Consider the following 17,641-nt stretch of genomic DNA (forward strand, 5'->3'; position numbering starts at 1 on the left):
TCCAATAATTCTTGCAATTTTCATTGTCCTTGAAAAAGCTGTGATTTTCCAGCCCAAGGATATTTGGCAGTTCATTCGTAAAAGGTTAATAGGTGATCCTTCATAAAGCCTTCTTGCTGGTGTTTAAATGGGAAAGGGTGTGGCTGATCCTGTATGATGCAGTTCATTTCTGTGTGCATGTGTCCTTACCTTAGAGGCTCTGAAGCAGAAGGCCGTTGCAACGGTGTCAGACCTCTCCCGATCCTGAAGCACCAGCCCCCTGTCCTCCGTTAGAGCCAGGTAGTGACCGGTGGTCAGGTGCCGTAACCGGAAGGGCTGACCCCAGCGGATGTGGCTCCCGCTCCAGCTGTCAACGCCACAACCGCACATTAATATTAAGCATACACAAAAATGTTCAGTTCACAAACCCAGGGAGATTTGCTAATTAGCTGATCTAAAAAAAACTGCTGCCAGCTGTTAATTATCTAGTAGATATGAATTGAATCAGTTGGAAACGGATGAAAACATTTTTGTAATTATGCACCTTTTTTTTCCTTTTTAGGAAACAGGAAAGTCTAAACAAACAGCATCAAAAACATGGCAGAAATCAAAGGGGAACGGCAGCAAAGACAGAGGGAAAGAGAAAGAGGGGATAAGGCAGAGGCCAAAGTGCAGCAGTGAGGAAAGGAGAACAGATAAAATGGAAACAATGAACAAAAGACAGAAAAGAAAGGTGGAAAGGACAGCGATGAACTAAACAAAAACAAAGGAGAGAGTTACAGGAAGAAAGGCAACAGATAAAAGATCACATGAAACACAAAACCACCTGATTCGGAGTGGCTCCAGCCTCCACAAGGACCTCGCCTTGGCACCAGCTTTACCCGTCTCATAGTTGACTATCCTGAGGATGAGAGAGAAGCATGAGTGTGTGTGTGTGTGTGGGCAGATGCTTTAACTGTCTAGCTGCCACGGACACTCTCAAGGTCATTCATCCCGGCCCTCTCTCCTCTCATTTGTCACACTGATATTCACAGACAAGATGTTTGACTTTGGCACATAAGCACGCTGTTTTTACTCTGCCGACTGCAGCGTCACATCCTTCAAACACAGACGAGTCCCGATAAATCGCAGCTACGCCGTCTCTCAGTGATATGGGTGACTAGGTCCCAAGATAAAAGAAATCGCTCATCGACCCCTTGGTGACAGTTTGGAGTGCGTTTGATCTGCCCCAGAAAAATGTGAGACCTCTAAAAAGCACGCTCCATCTGTGAAATATCAAGGAGTAAAAGCCAAAGCTAGAAATTAGAATTAAATCTAATCCTGCCCCCATATTTGCCACGCTCCGGTCTAAAAACAGAAACTGTGTGCACATCGTGTGTATCACAGAGGAAGACGCACACATCTTTTGGCACCTGGCTGAATGTGTACGGGCCCGTGTAGTGCCCGCTGTTTTGACCCACTTCAGGCCCAGTGTGCCATTATTCAGCGCTCTGCCTTATGTGAGTTGGCACCAAGCAGCTATGCTGTAGGTAAAAATAACACCGCAGCCATTTTGGCTCCCGTGGGGAGGGGGGCGGGGGTTACACTGGTCACAGAGCGTGGTGGAAACAGAGGGCTGGCAGCTCCATTAGCTTCTCATGTGCTGTGTAACTACTTTAGCTTTGCCCCTGCGATGCTGTGTTAGGCACCTCTGCTGCTCTTCACTCTGGTCTGATCCCGGGATTGTAACAACCTCGTCATGTCCGTGGAACAGCCGCATCACGTGACCACCTAACAGGTAGCCTATTGGAGAAGGACAAAGAAAAGATTTGGCATCTCAGAGATGAAATCAGGAAAAATAGACAATCCATATCACAGAGGTTTAAGTGTTTAACTGCCATATTTAAGTGTTTTACCCATTTTTAAATACAGTTAGAAACATTAAACTCGTTGCAAATTTAGCCACTGTCACCTGGATTTGACTGAATATGCAGAAAATTCAAATTATATGGGCTGCAAAATTCATCACAACACTGTCTTCAAGTATATTTGTCTCTCTTTTTTACCTGAAGGTATATCAAATGATTATGTAAAGTCTCTACCTTCTTCTATGTTGCTACCAGAGCAGATGGGATGGACGTTCCACAGAGTCTGCATGAAGGAAGCGTCCACCTGGATGTTGCCACTTGAGATGGATAAATGCTGCAGGAAAGAGCACATCCAGCTTTCACTTTTGTGTACAACTACAGAAATATGCAAGTGACAGCACTGTGATCTTATGAGCAATCAGCAATGTATCTACATCTTTACGAGCCACATGTTTGATTTGGCAAAACCTTCACATCAGATGCCCTACCTGACGTGACCTCCCCCATTTATGTGAGCTTGGGATCGACACTAGGAGTGCACTTGCTTGTGACCTGGGTTTGTAATGCATGATTGTATTGATTCAACTTGAAAAGGATGATGAGTTGTCAGTTGGAGCTTGAAAGTCTATTACCACTGATGCAGAAGAAGACTCCAATTTATCGATGAGCGCTCAGGGATACACAAACAGATTATAATGTAGAGAATATGTGTGTGTGTGTGGTTTCCACAGTGTTTGTGCATCCAAAAAACAAATTTTGTGGCAGCTGTGTCCTGATCATCCTCCTTCCCCAGAGTCTCCTGCAGCCCTCTCGGTGCTTGTGTGTCTTCACATACCACAGTGTGTGTGACAGCTGGGACAGACTACCAGATTGGCATTGCTGACTGTAAGGCGATAGTGGTCATCTGTCCGTGCCCCCAACTGCCGTGGGGCTGTAAGCACCGCCTGGCTGCTGTCACAAACTTCACGGATCATGGAGAACATGTTTCCCAGGGTTAGCGTCTGAGTCCGTGTGCTCAGTGGGCAAAGTTAGTCTAAAAGTGAAAGTTACCCGCTGCTGAAAAAGTTAGAATCATAGCTGCAGAGGAGAGGAATGTTTGGGCGTGACCAGAATGATTACGTAGGAGCTTGATTTGAAAAGGCACTGGAAGCAAAGAAATCATAATCCCCCCCAGAGATCAGACGTGATGCAGTGCAGATCAAATTTTGCTTAATGTAATTGTATGCATTTTTGCAGTCATCCGGAGGGGGAAAAAAGTTGTTGCTTTTAATGTTAAGCCTCCAGCTGGAGAGAGGTCACGGAGAGAGCTGCAGCATGTGGTAACAGGATTGCTATAATCTGAAATTTTGCCACATCAGGGGAGTAGAATTGATGCGCTCCTACCAAGACCTCTGTGTTATGATCACTCAAATGCACGCACACACACACATACACACCGGCAAACACTAGACTTACAAGGTATCGCTCTGAGGACACGCTGACGAGGATGAGGTCATCGCCGATGCGTACTTTCTCTCCCTCTGATCTCTGCTTGGAGGCTGGATGGATTGTCCACCAGCAAGCCTCACCTGCAACAGTAAGCGCACGCATACACAAACACGTTTCTTCTATATTTTTAATCAAACACCACTGCCCAAATACCCCCTGTAATTACTAATATTGTCGCAGTGGGCTGAAGATGAGGGCACATGGGTCACCGCAGCAAGATTTTCAAGTGAAATTGAGGCGACTGCTCATCGAGCGTATCACATGATGCAATTAACAAGTGCAAACAGAAGTGGGTCCAGGTATCAGCCTGCCACACATGAGGGTGTTAAATATTCTGCACAGATGAAATCATAGCTGACAACAAGAAGCACAAAGTAAGTGTACACTGCTTCACTGTGGGAGGGGGGGTATCAACTGAGATTCTGAAAAGACAAACAGTGAAATTCACTCGCAAACAAACGAAGAGCGGGAAGAAAGATAAAGAGGGGACTTTCAGACAGCGAAGAGGAGGTTAGATAGATTTAAAGAAGCAGACGGAGGCGGAACAAAGGCGGAGAGAGACAGGCGTAGCGACAATGACAAAGGGAACGGAGGAAGATAAAAGGGAACTGCACCGGAGCTTTTATTTACCTGTTGAATCCTCCTGCAGGCCGACATCAAAGGAAAGCTTATCTGTCTGTGACCTTGATGTCTTCAAACAGGCCAGGTACTGTGGTCAACACACACATCAAACCACAAAAGACAGAGCTGTCACACGCTTCCTGTATTTGACAAGGGTCATTTTTGATATACCGTATAAATCAACCGTTATAATCTGTCGTGATTTGTTTAGCGGGGATTGTTTGAGATCTCTCACCATAGAGCTGAAGGAATGCCGCAGGAGGATGGCGTGTCCGTACAGCAGAGTCTTGTGTCCGCCACTCTGCGCTGCCTATAGAGACGATTCACAAACACATGTACACAAGCGCATAGTTACATGTCAGCTCAGTGTTCTGTCAGAACAACCCCAGTGGTCTCCCTCCAACCGCTTCAATCGAACCTCTGACACTGAATGTTGACCTCATCGACGACTAGGGTGACCTCAAGCTGGGGGCACGCATCTCCTGGGGAGGGTTTGCACCCAGTCTCTCCAATGAACACATGCAATCTGCTCCTGTATCCGTGAGTGAGCAGGATACGGGCTCATCTTTCCAGCACTCCAGCTACAGGAATGTGGGAGGATGCACACTGTAAACTACTGTCAGTCTCTGGATGCAATGTCAGTATTAGCTAGAGATGGCACGATACCACTTTTTTATGTCCGATACCGATATCATAAATTTGGATATCTGCCGATACCGATATGAATCCGATAGTGTTTTTTAATCAACAAAACTGTTTTTTAAAATATCTTGCTGCATTTTGCAAGTCTGCAAGTTCATACTCAAGTTTAAAACAACAACTACACTAAAGCTATTCTGTTATACCTGTATACAAAAAAAATATTTCATAGTTCAGCAATACTGATCAATCTAATAAACTTAGACCTACACCATCCTCCCTATTCTGGTATTTTAAAGAGTACTTAGCATAAACATTAAGCAACCTAACTAATAGGGTTCCAACTCCCAGCAACAACAAAATTAAATAAATAAAAAATAGGGAACCACCCCTCACGCGCCACCTCATGATGCTTAATCGACGTAATCAACCTTAATTTGATGCAGTGTGAAAAAAAATGCACAGAAATCAATTATTTTTCAAGAAATATTAAATAGATTCAACATCTTTCTTCAACAAAATTGCAGACTGCACAGATGGTACCTTCCCAAAGGAAAAAGTACTATAGCTTACTAGGGTATATATATTAGACTTAATAGTCACTATATACAGTAATTGACTTCTATTCATTTTACATCAAATTAAAACTTTGGGTGTCAGATAATTATTTATTAAAAGCTCGACATTTTAAATGAGAATAAGAAAGAAAAGTATGTCTTTGTGCCCCCTTTTCCCTGTTAATGCCCTATCGGCCCCCCTGGCTAAACTTTGCTAGATCCGCCCCTGCACAGTTACCAGCCGTCAGCTATGTAGAAAAAGATCCTCGAGTAGAAAGTAATATTAAATCAATTCTAACAACAGCTGATCAAGCTTAAACGTGCTGCTGTTGTTCAGCCGCTGGTTTCCTCTTTCTGGCGCAAAGTGGGCCAAAAACAAAAAAGAGAGACGGACTCACGACAGAAAAGCCGATCAGCTGATTTAAGCAGTTTCACGATTGAAGTAGCAGCCGGAGAGCGAGAGGCAGTCGCTTGTTAAGCTTAACGCAGGAATGCTTTACAAACATTCAGAGATGGACTTACACACTTGCTTTACTTCTCTCGGGGATAACTTTGTCGGAGATGAAATGCCAGGTTGCTAGCGAAGCTCCAAATGCTATCGACAGGTTCTGCATGCCACAGCTGCTCTATCACGTGATGCATACGTTCTGAGGTGAGTTACGGCGTGTTGCAAGTTTTGTGAGGTGCTTTCGTGATATTTAATGGATCGGATTACATTTTTTATTTTTCTCCGATATCCGATCCAGTAATTTAGGTCAGTATCGGACCGATACCGATACGTAATATCGGATCGGTCCATCTCTAGTATTAGCAGACAATGACTCCATCGCCTTGGGGATTGGGTTAAGATGCAGGAGGGGGAACAATTAATATATCTATTGGGAGAAATGCAAAAGGGGGTGTTTTTTTTTTCTCTTTGGCAATCAACTCCCATGTTACTCACCTTCCTTATGAGCCTCTAGGAAGCATTAAGGTAAGAAAGAGTGTTATTATTCAGAAAAGAGCTACTGTTCTCCTGAGCCTGTCTGCTTTAGGTGGTACAAATTTAGGGCCACACACAGCTGTTACTTATTTAAAGGAATGAAGAAAAAGAAGCTGACAATCTTTTTTTGTGTGTTTTACAGTGAAGCCACTGGAAAACAAATATTTTCTACAAGCCAAGCAGGATACTAACTATACAGTATGTTTCCAGCAAAGCTGAGTTTATTCTATGCAATTTTGCAAAATTGTAGTTACGTAATATCCAAGCGCTATGTGAATCATGGCTCGTTTTATAAAATCATAGTGTGGTCCTACATCTTCTTTTGCCGCGTTTCTATTTCTCTCTCTATCCCCCTCAGTTGGCTACTGGGACAATAGCGGGCCTGTGATTTGATGCAGTTGTGTTCTGCAGACTGCAGTACTGGCTTTCAGGCTTCTTCTGTGCTGCTGGTAACTGCTCTAAGCTGGCTGAGGGGCTGAGTCTAATGCAGTGAGGCATGCAGCACTGCAATCACCACAGCGGATAAACCCCAAACTCACTTTCCTGTCCCAATGACGGGCTGTGCATGATCAGCAAGAAAAGTTATTTTCTAAATGTAGAGACACATTGCAGCAAAAACGTAATATAACTTAAGCATGTGAAAAGAGCAAAGCTGTTATAACCCCTGGATGAATGAACCATATGGGAGAAAACTTTTGAATGATGCTGTCTCCAACTATAGATCACAAACCGCCGTATCCAGTGCCAGAAATAATTATTATTTGATCCAATGCTGAAACTGCAATTTTGTTCATTTACGTAGAAATGAAAAGTCTCAGATTTTCATGATAGAGAGCAACTACAGAAAAAATACAATACTCAAAAGTTATAAATCAGTTTCCACGTCATTTAATATTTGATCTCTTACAATCCAGCCTGCCTCCAACAGACTAGGTGTATGTCCATGTGGCACACAGATTACAATCAATTAATCAATCAATTACAGATATTCTGTTACCTTCACACCAAGCTTGGGCAGCTGTTGGTTTGGTTATTCAGAAATAGAAGAAATATAAAATAACTATCAATCGCCCTGAGTCTGGAACTCCATGCAAGATCTTGCCTCATGGGATGAGGATAATCATGAAAAAGGCAGTGTATTAGCCCTATGAGCTTGTTAGTGATCTGAAGGCAATTGGGACCATTGGTAACACACTATAATGGATTGAAATCTGGCAGCACCTGCAACACCCCCCGCTCAAGAAGGCACACGTACAGGCTTGTCTTAAGCTATGAATTAGGAATCATTTAAGAATCTAAATGATTCAGAAAAGATTGGGAGAAAGTAATGAAGTCAGATGAAACCAAAACGATGCTCTTTGGCACTTTTTCTGCTAAGTTACAGGATGACTTCACTACACTGACAGCCAGTGGATGGGAAGATGTAGCATAATATATCAGATGAGAACCTCCTTCCTTCAGTTAACATAGGTCTTTCAGCATGACAGTGACACATCACCAAGGTAACAAAGGAGTAGCTAAAGAAGAAGACCATTATGGTTATGGAGTAGCCTAGCCAGTCTCCAGACCTCAGTCCTACAGAAAATCTGTGGAGGAAGCTGAAGCATTAAGACAAATTACTTATTCCACTGAATGACATGCAAATCATTCTTTAATTCATAACTTTATTAAATTCATTCATTCATTCATTCACTTCCGCTTCTCCTTTTCAGGGTCGCGGGGGGCGCTGGAGCCTATCCCAGCTGTCATAGGGCGAGAGGCGGGGTCCACCCTGGACAGGTCGCCAGTCTGTCGCAGGGCAAACACACAGGGACAGACAATTTGGATTATCCACTTAACCTACAAGTTTATTAAATGTGTTTTTTTTCTGGAACTCTGGTTGATATACTGTTTCTCAACATTTAAATGAAACTACTAGGAAAATTGAGAGAAATTATGGATTTCTTTGGAAGCGAGCAAACTTACAAATTCAGCTGGGGATCAAATAATTATTTCCCCACTGCATGGTGTGTGAGCCTGCAGCAGGTATTCCCCAGTGACCAGTCTTACCACTCGCCCATTCTGACCAGCAACCCTCCAATATGGGCTGGGATACTTTATATTAGTAAAGACAAATTTGCACTTAGTAATTATTAGTGGATACTGATCTGAATGCGGCCTGGCATTTACACTAGTTGCTGTGTGTTGTCTTTGCAGGTACCTTGTTGTGCCCTTTGTGTCTCTGTGCCTTCCGGCTAAAACCGCTTGAACTGCCTGAACTCAACAACCATTTGCTCCAGCCACTGTCTATTGATGAGCCCATCTGTTCAAAGACATATTGATTTCAGAGCCTCAGCCGAGACATATTCAACCTCCATTTCCCCTTTAATGGCGCTTCCTCCAGTGACATTTCAGTGCAGGCAAGAATGATGAATAGGTAGACAATATCGAAAACAGATAAACGTGAGAGGAGAGAACGCACTCGAGTGACACGGTTTAAATTGCCAATCCAAGAAGTCTAAAAAGTCTCTGGAGTATTTGCTACACGGGTACGTAAAGTGAGACGGGTTACAATATAAATGTTTGTGATAAGTAAATCCAATAGGTGTATGTACACGAGAATTCATCTCAAAAATAAGGTCAATTTGATCTTTGAATTTAGTGTTTATAGTTTTTTTTTATTGATTAAAGGAGGAAAAGAGGTCAAAATACTTCTCTACTCTCAGCCAGCTGGAGGCATCGTTAGAGTCTCAGTCTGACTGACAGTCTGCTCAGACTCGAGCAGGCAACGTTTATTTATTTATTCCTTTTTTAACTGATTGTAAAGTAGGAACCAAAATCAGCAGCTTAACTGACCTAAGTAACATTTCCTGTCATTCCTGTTTTATCAGGTTTGAACATTTGTTTTAGATGCTTATGCATCGTAATGTAACATCATATCAGCAGCATATTACCGTGGGCAGCACGGTGGCACGGTGGTTAGCACTGTTGCCTCACAGCAAGAAGGTCCTGAGTTCAGTTTCTATGTGGAGTTTGCACGTTCTCCCGTGTTTGTGTGGGTACTCCGGCTTCCTCCCACAGTCCAAAGACATGCACTTAGTGGGGGTGGGTTAATTGGCCATAGGTCTCTGTCTCTGTCTATGTGTATGTGTTAGCCCTGCGACAGACCGGCGACCTGGCCAGGGTGTTACCCCGTCTCTCGTCCTAAGACAGCTAGGATAGGCTCCAGCCCCGCCGAAACCCCGAAAAACGATAAGCGAATGGATGAGTGACATCTCGAGCTCTAGTTCACACCTTGTCTATTATTTGTAGTAGAAGTAGTGTTTCTGTTTGTGCTCCTGCTTTGGTTCTTTTGTGTTTCTTTGTCGTGGCATCCTGGCTATCTTCACTTGTACGTTAGTTGAATTTCACCTGTTTCAGTTTCCTAATCAGCCCTCAGTTTGCCCTCAGTTTGCCTACCAGCCTGGCATTGGAGCGGATGATGCCGTCATTCACCTCCTACATCGTTCCCTCGCTCACCCGGAGACCGCTGGAAGCACTGTGAGAATCATGTTCTTTGATTTCTCCAGTGCCTTCAACACCATTCTTCCCTCGGTTCTAAAGGACAAGCTGGTGAACTCTGGAGTGGACCATCACCTCACTACCTGGATCCTGGACTACCTCAACGACCGACCACAGTATGTGAGGACTCAGGGCTGTGTGTCGGACAGGGTCGTCTGCAGTACGGGGGCCCCACAGGGAACGGTTCTGGCTCCGTTCCTCTTCACCATCTACACTGCAGACTTCTCCCACAACTCCACCCAGTGCTTCCTGCAGAAGTTCTCTGATGACTCTGCAATAGTCGGCCTCATCACTGATGGGGACGACAAGGAGTACAGAGGTCTGACCCAAGACTTTGTGGACTGGTGCCAGCTGAACTACCTCCAGATCAACGCCAGTAAAACCAAGGAACTGGTGGTAGACTTCCGCAGGCACAAGCATTCTCCACTGCAACCACTGAACATCCAGGGTATGGACATTGAGGCTGTGGACAGCTACAGGTACCTTGGTGTTCATCTGAACAATAGACTGGACTGGACTCATAACTCAGACGCCCTCTACAGGAAAGGGCAGAGCAGGCTGTACCTGCTGCGGAGACTCAGGTCGTTTGGGGTGGAGGGCCCACTCCTGAAGACCTTCTATGACTCTGTGGTGGCTTCTGCTATCTTTTATGGTGTGGTCTGCTGGGGCGGCAGCATCTCTGCTGGGGACAGGAAGAGACTGAACAGGGTGATCCGAAGGGCCAGCTCTGTTCTAGGATGCCCTCTGGACCCAGTGGAGGTGGTGAGTGACAGGAGAACGGCGGCTAAGCTGTCATCCCTGATGGACAACGTCTCCCACCCCATGCAGCAGACTGTGACAGCACTGAGCAGCTCCTTCAGTGGGAGACTGCGGCACCCACGGTGTGGGACGGAGAGATTTCGCAGGTCTTTCCTCCCCACTGCTGTCAGACTCCATAATAAAGACTTTAACTGATCAAGCACACACATCCATACATATGCAATAACACTAAGTGCAATAATCCTTTCTGGCATCGTTGTATTTTTACTCAGTTGTATATAGTATTTGTATTTGTATTCTATTTTTATCTTATTGTATATTTATTTTATTTTATTCTACTGTATATAGTATATTATTTTATTCTATTCTGTACAGCTGTGTACTGTATTTATTCTTATTGTATTCTAATTTTTGCCTCATAACTTTTGCACTGTCCACTTCCTGCTGTGACAAAACAAATTTCCCACGTGTGGGACTAATAAAGGTTATCTTATCTTATCTTATCTTATCTTAGTGTATAAATAGTCCTGTGTTGCTCTTTGTGGTATTGTATGTTGTCCTTTTCATTTTCTGTGTTTTCCCATGTTGCTATTTCCTGTGTCTTTTTGGAGTTCACTTCCTGTTTTCCTCTGTTTGGTCTGAATTTGTGTGAACTGAACTGAAGTATTTCAATGTTACAGCTGAGCAGATAAAAAGCAGGTGCAAAGTGATGCCTGCAGAGCCCCTTTCTCATTGAGTGCAGAGGAGGAGCAGAGGCCAGTAGTACGAAGCAGGATTTGGGTTTTCAGTATTACAAAGGCAGTTCACTTCTTAGCAGACTGCATCACCATGGCAACTTATACTGCAGATCTAACCTGATACTGAGTAGGATATCCTTGAGATTAGCGATCAGCATGTGTGAAATCACCACCTACTGACCAATCAGTTCTCCGGAAAATGGTGTCACTACTATTCCAGCATTACCTGCGAGATATTCCTGGAAGGGTGAAGATGGTAAGAGCATCTCAATTCGTTTAATCGAGTCTGAAGTCATTGTCTCTCCCCGATGAGCATCAGTAAGACATTTAGATTCGTCTTCCGTGTTGTAGTTAACCTTATACCAAATGTTTCCAAAGCACTTCACTCAACAATCTTCCTCACACACACACACACACACACGCACACACACACACACACACACACACACACACACAGCTGCTTTGTCTGCAGTAGCTGTGTTGCTTGCTGCCTGCTCTGCCAGTAGATCTCTCCATGTGTGTGATTGGCAAGATGCTGCCAACGCAGCCCCATTCATGCGAACGCACTCACAGCTCGACTGGGAAACCCTGGGTTGACTTATTGACTTGATTACCACCTTCCTGTGTCTGCTTAGCCTGACTGCCAGTGTCGGTGCAAGTGAAGCCAGATAACAGAAAAATATTCAGAGTATGTTGAACTTGATTCACAGCACAGAGCCCAGGACAAGATGTGTGTTTATGTTTGCCAGCTAGATACAAATGAGACTTGAGCAGCTAAATTTGGTTGTTTAAAATCTATGGCTCAAACTGTCATCTGGCTGATAGTGAGTCAGTGTGGCTGACAAAACGAATTTGATTGGCTATGTGGAAACAAGTTTGCCTTCTACAGAGATGAGGGACGAACAGAAGGCCAAACAAATTAGCGATAAGGAGACGATGTTTTGATGCCAGACTGAAATGTAAATCGGTGCATAATTCCTTTCCCAAAAGGAGAAGAGAGAGAGGCAAGCTAACTCCAGTGTTATTTTAAGCCTTTTAAAGGTGCTGATGCAAGAAGGATGGTCAACCATGTTCATTTGAGCTTTGATCTAGCGTTTAATATTTTGGAGCTCCCTTTTTCTCCGCCGCAGCTCGCAATTTCCTGCTAACACCGCCCACAGCAGCAGTGGAACCAATGGTCTTGACTCGTGTCATTCTGCTGCACAGACAAGATCCACTCCTGACATCTCCATTTATCTCTGAAGTAAAGCCATTAAATATGTGCCTTAACAACTAAAGATTTATGGAAATTCTCACATCCTTAACCACATGGTATTAAAGGATGAACAGACCAAATCATGCAGAGAGCTTATGAGACTAAATCAATCGTGATCGCTTTCAGTCTCCTTCCAGAAATGTTCGTATCAGATCAGCTGTTTGCATCATGCTATAGCGTCTCTCACAGCATACAGCTGCTATGATTAGAAGAAGATGTTGTGACAAATGAGAGCTTATTCTATGCGGAGGGTAGCACAAAACAAATGATGCTGCACTGAGCATTCATCTGAATCCCCCGAAGACAAGACAAATGTTAATCTGACGCTAATCCAACATTGGAGACGCTCTAGTTCTCCAGCAAAAATCAAGTTATATAACAAGTAATTCTTTATGGAAAACCTTATTGGGAAGTCTGTATGAAACCCAATCAGGTACTTTGTACCGATTGGGTTTCAATCAGACGGAAATACTAGATTGAAGAAACCAGTTGTACCATCGTTTCAAAGAAAATTATTTAGGTGTGTAATAAACTATGACTTCTAAAGACAAATTTCACAGGTGACGTGTCGTAAAAGTCAAACCAGAGATCAATGAGGGTAGAAAAGAAGAGCAAAGGATGCACTGCAGTGTGCAAAGGGATGAGAGGGGAATGGCATGAGCAGTGAACATACCCACTGATCCAGGCTGCGTGTCTATCACGTGAAAGATGGATTATACACAGAAAATAGAAGATAAAGATGGTAGAATTATATATCATAGAAATGTAAAAGAGCAGGAAACACACTTGCAGCACAGGAAAGGTTGACGAATGAGTGCAGATTACTGCAAAATTTGAAACGTGTTCAGTTCTCCCTACTACACGATCCTCTTTACTTTCACTATGTGGGTACAGGACTGCGCAAAAGTCTTTAGCAGCCCTTCATTTCTTTATGTTTCGCTAGGTAAACAGGAACTAGGTGCTCTGATTTATTGAAACGTGCAAATATTCAAGGAAATACAGAATATATAAGAGCAGATAAATAGAATTTGTACAACTCTATTTTTAAACTTGAAAGTCAATATTTAATATGACCACCTTTTTTCTTCTCTCTGTCATTTCTTTAAGTAGTCTTTGGGAATTGTTCATGCTTCTTGAATGAAATTCAAAGCTCTTTTTTGGATGTTGGCTGCCTTTTGCTTTGTTTTCTGTCAACATGATCCCACACTGCCTCAGTAATGTTGAGGTCCCAGCTCTGGGGAAGCCAGTCCATGACTGAGAGTGTTACACTATCTGTTTTTCTATCCAGTTATCCTTTTCCTGCTTTGGCAGTCTGCTTGGGATCGCTGTCATGCTGGAGAATGAAGCCACTGCCAATCAGATGTTTTCAACATGGTACTGCACAGTGGATCAAATCTGATACTCCTTTGCTGCATTCATAATTCTATCAATTTTGACCACACCACCAGCTGAAATGCAGCCTCGTATCATGCCAGAGCCTCCGCCATGTTGGTCGTATACACTCTGTGTTGCTTGCCTCTACTAACCTCCTCTTCTGTATGTAATGAAGAAAATTTGAATCAAAAGTTTAAAATATAGATTCATCACTGATTCGCTATTCATCGCTGTTCTATCCAATATAACTTAAGCCTTTTCCCCCAATCCGCCCTTTTCGTAATGGCTACTTGACAGCTGGCATTTGGCAAACAGGGATTTCGCTTGGAAGCAAAATCTACAGAAACTAGGAGCAGCTCGAGACTTTTGTACAACGCTGTAAATACAATCCAAATCTACTGTCGACTGATTTTGCATGCAGGCTTTTAATTGCTATTGTACAAAAGAAAATCACGCTGTTTTCTTAAGTGTTAATCAAATGGGCAAAGGTAAACATAACGCATGAAACCTGCAGTAATTTCCCAACATTCAATGGATACATCCACATCAGCATCATGGGTGCCCAGACCTCTTTGCAGCCAGGGTCCCCAGGCTACTGAAACGGGCCTATTTTGCCCATTAAGCTCCTAACAGTTAAGAAAATTCAACTTAGCTGACTGCATTTATTACAGCCGCCTCCTCTGGATATCAGAGCACAGTGAGACATACATTAAATGACTCGGGGATGGTTTATGAAGAATCAAAGAGCTTTTGTGTCTATCTTCACTCACCCCTTCGCTGTTCTGTCCGCTCTTAGCCAGCATCTCCTGCAGGGCTCGCACTGACAGGGACTGTTCCAGCACAAAGGTGCAGATGCAAAGGTCTGGGGGAACATACTGTAACCAAATAAAAGCATCTCTGGTTAAAAACAGTCACAGATGAAATATCTAATTTTTCTAGGCAACATTTTATGAACATTTTTAGCATTTTTTTTCTTTTGAAAAAATAGACATTATGTTTATATTTTATTAGTAAATAAAAATGCAAAATAACGGGTTCTGTACAGGATATATCATCTTTACTGGTAGGTAGTATTTTAGAAAGGCTCAATGATGGGGAAAAAATCAATAATTCAAATTTGTGGATATGTTCTCGCATGCATTTTTTTAAAAATATCAAACTATTAATTCATGTTTAGTAAATGACAGCAAAGAAAAAAGATCAAACTAAGCACTCTTCAGTACAGCGTGTTCTCCACCGTGCTCCAAAAGATCCCATCTACAGTGACTCAGCCTTCACCAAAGTGCTAATAATGAAAAGATCACCACTGCAGTTATTCTGCTGTCCATCAAAACTGATTCTGATTTAGTGCTTCAGGAATTTGCTCCATAAGCAAAACATCTTCATACAGCCTGGAAAAAAAGGAAAACAGCTCCCTGAATCTACAGGGATACTCTGATTAGATGCCCACTCATAAAATCTCTGCTGACTGCTGCATTTTTACCCCCACTTGAACCGAGTTCGTCTTAATCGAGTGGGCGATATTCATTAAAAGGTACTTTAAATTCAGATTAAGCGCTTTCGGGTCAGTCTGCGCTCAGATAAGCCAGGTCTTGGAAAGAGCACCATTAAAAAAATAGGGAAGATGCCAAATCGCTGAACCAGGGCAGTACTGGAAAAGACAGACGATTCAGAGAAAGGACACGGAAAGCGCCGATGGAGATATTGCAGGGCATAAACACGAGATAAATGACACCAACCCAAAACACCCTCTCTGGCCTCCTTCCCGAGTATCTCAACTGGTCCCAAAGTGGTTCGTTCACACAGGTAAATCTAACCTCATTGAAAAACTTCCCACAACCCAGTGTTATGCTAAAGTACTCAGAAGGCAAATTGAATCTTAACAATGGCCACTACTGTGTTGAATAGAAAGGCTCCAGGCAAGTCAGGGGGAAAAACAGCCGTGACTTTTTATAGAAACACGAGCCAGCGTGTTGGAATTCAAAAATAGTTTTTACGGATACACTTCCACTGACACGCTTGCTGAATTTAGACATCACTGATTTGCTACTTGTCGAGAGATGGTGAGAATTTAGTTTAATTCGAAGAGTCTTAAAAACTCACTTGCTTTCCAGAAGGAAAAAGAACCACACACACAAATGCACTGAAAGAACCAGATTGAGAAAGTGCATAGCTCGATACTTGATGACATGCTCATTAAAGGTAAAGGGATATAGTTTATATCTCTATCTTAACTAAAGGCGCAGATTACTTCTTGCGTGTGAAAGGTTTGTGGTGATGAGCCCACAGTGAACTGGCAGCTAACTCAGAAACTGCAGTTTCCATCAGCCTTTACAGTAGTTTATATGAACTTTATAGACAACTTTACAATGACTGATCTGCAACAAAATCTCTTGTGAAATCCCAAGTCATGGGTTCTGGGTCTGTCGGAGCTTCTTTCAGCACACAACACTCGCAAAACAGCGTTTTTGTCATAAGATTTTGACTTCCTGTTTAAATACAAGCTTAGACAAATGTCTCTTGGCTAGTTTCACATGATCGATAGATCTCAATAGTACTGACTAATAAATTATGTGAAAATGCAAATAAAAAATACACTTATATCTTCATTCTTTCATTTCACTTTTCTAAGGAAAATGATGCACTGCACCCTAACCTTGCACATCGCAGATGAAATTATTTGAAAAACATATCAACAGTAGCCAAACCCCATCATCCATTATCGTCATATATAAATATCAAGAACTTCAAAACGAACAGAAAGAATTACAAAGCGTTGGATGGTTAATGTTGACAGATCTGAGTCCACCTTTCAACATAAAAAACAAAAAAGAGTTTTCAAATGTTCAGGAAGTTTATTCCATTCCCTCGCAGCTTTAAAAGAAAAGTCTCTGATTCTGTGTGCAGTGTAAAGGTATGACACGAAGTCTGGGCTGGTGAAACGTCTTTCCTATCTGTTGAGAAGCCGTCCAGCCCTCCTCAAACCTCTCTAGGTCACAACACATGGACCTTTGCCCTCGCCTGGACTAAAACAGGAGGTGGGGAGGGACAGCCTCGAGACACAGGGGAAATAAAAATCAAAGTGACCTGGAGGGGATGGCGACTATAAAGCCCCGTCAAGGCGATAGTTTTGAGGCAGCTTGGCTGACCAATTGTGTGATGAGAGAGCAAGTGTTTTGCGATCGTGGGCGAGGATCGATCGCGTCTTTATTTCTGTCTCCAGACAGAAAGGTCAAGCAGGGTTAAAGCTGACTGTCCTGAGGATGTGGCTTCATCCGCTTCCATTGTTCTTTAGTTTAATTGGGGGTGGCACTAAAGCTTTTGGCTGGTAATGAAAAGGAATTTAGAAAAATGAGCTGGTTCCAAACAACAAAGACAAGCATCAAAGCTATAATGGTATGCGGGCACAACTCCATAATATTGAATCTCTGACAAGTGAAAGCTGCTGGTCGTATATCACACCAACGGCTTCTCACGAGCTGATTGATGTTGCCACTTACAACGTGCACGCCTTAAATCAGCCTCGTTGCATCATTTTGGTTCTGTCCCTCATTACTAGACTAGTTCACCGAGGAAACGAAGCTTCCTATTCAGTCATCCACCTCTAAATGGACATCTTGGGCTTTTTTCACAGCTATGTTGCTGATCCCAAAGGTGGGGTGATGCCTTTTCATAAAAAAACTACAGGGAATGAAGACAAAGTGCCTGATACGGAGAACATCCATCACACCTGTCAGGTATAATTACCATCCAAAATAGAGTAAAGGCCTAACCTTCCCCTTGAAACACAGATATACTCTTTGTGTGAGCTATGATAGTAAATGTCAGTATTTTGCCAAGTAAAAAACAACTCTTTTCCCTCT

General features: G+C 43.0%; 1 protein-coding gene across 1 annotated transcript in view; it reads right to left on the reverse strand.

The window, feature by feature from the left end:
- LOC146612610 (ryanodine receptor 3) overlaps positions 1–17,641 on the reverse strand; it is a 116,624-nt gene that overhangs the window by 74,498 nt on the left and 24,485 nt on the right. Inside the window, exons 4-12 of the mRNA XM_085342496.1 lie at positions 14,549–14,653; positions 6,075–6,089; positions 4,171–4,245; positions 3,945–4,023; positions 3,282–3,394; positions 2,061–2,160; positions 1,668–1,761; positions 806–880; positions 190–346 (exon numbers count right to left, since the gene is read on the reverse strand). Of these exons, the coding sequence (XP_085198622.1) occupies positions 190–346; positions 806–880; positions 1,668–1,761; positions 2,061–2,160; positions 3,282–3,394; positions 3,945–4,023; positions 4,171–4,245; positions 6,075–6,089; positions 14,549–14,653 (813 nt within the window). The remainder of the gene's footprint in view (positions 1–189; positions 347–805; positions 881–1,667; positions 1,762–2,060; positions 2,161–3,281; positions 3,395–3,944; positions 4,024–4,170; positions 4,246–6,074; positions 6,090–14,548; positions 14,654–17,641) is intronic.

Source organism: Diplotaxodon limnothrissa, linkage group LG19 (assembly GCF_057381915.1).
Source record: "Diplotaxodon limnothrissa isolate DT_005_m linkage group LG19, D_limnothrissa_male_GT1.1, whole genome shotgun sequence".
NCBI classification, from domain to species: domain Eukaryota; kingdom Metazoa; phylum Chordata; class Actinopteri; order Cichliformes; family Cichlidae; genus Diplotaxodon; species Diplotaxodon limnothrissa.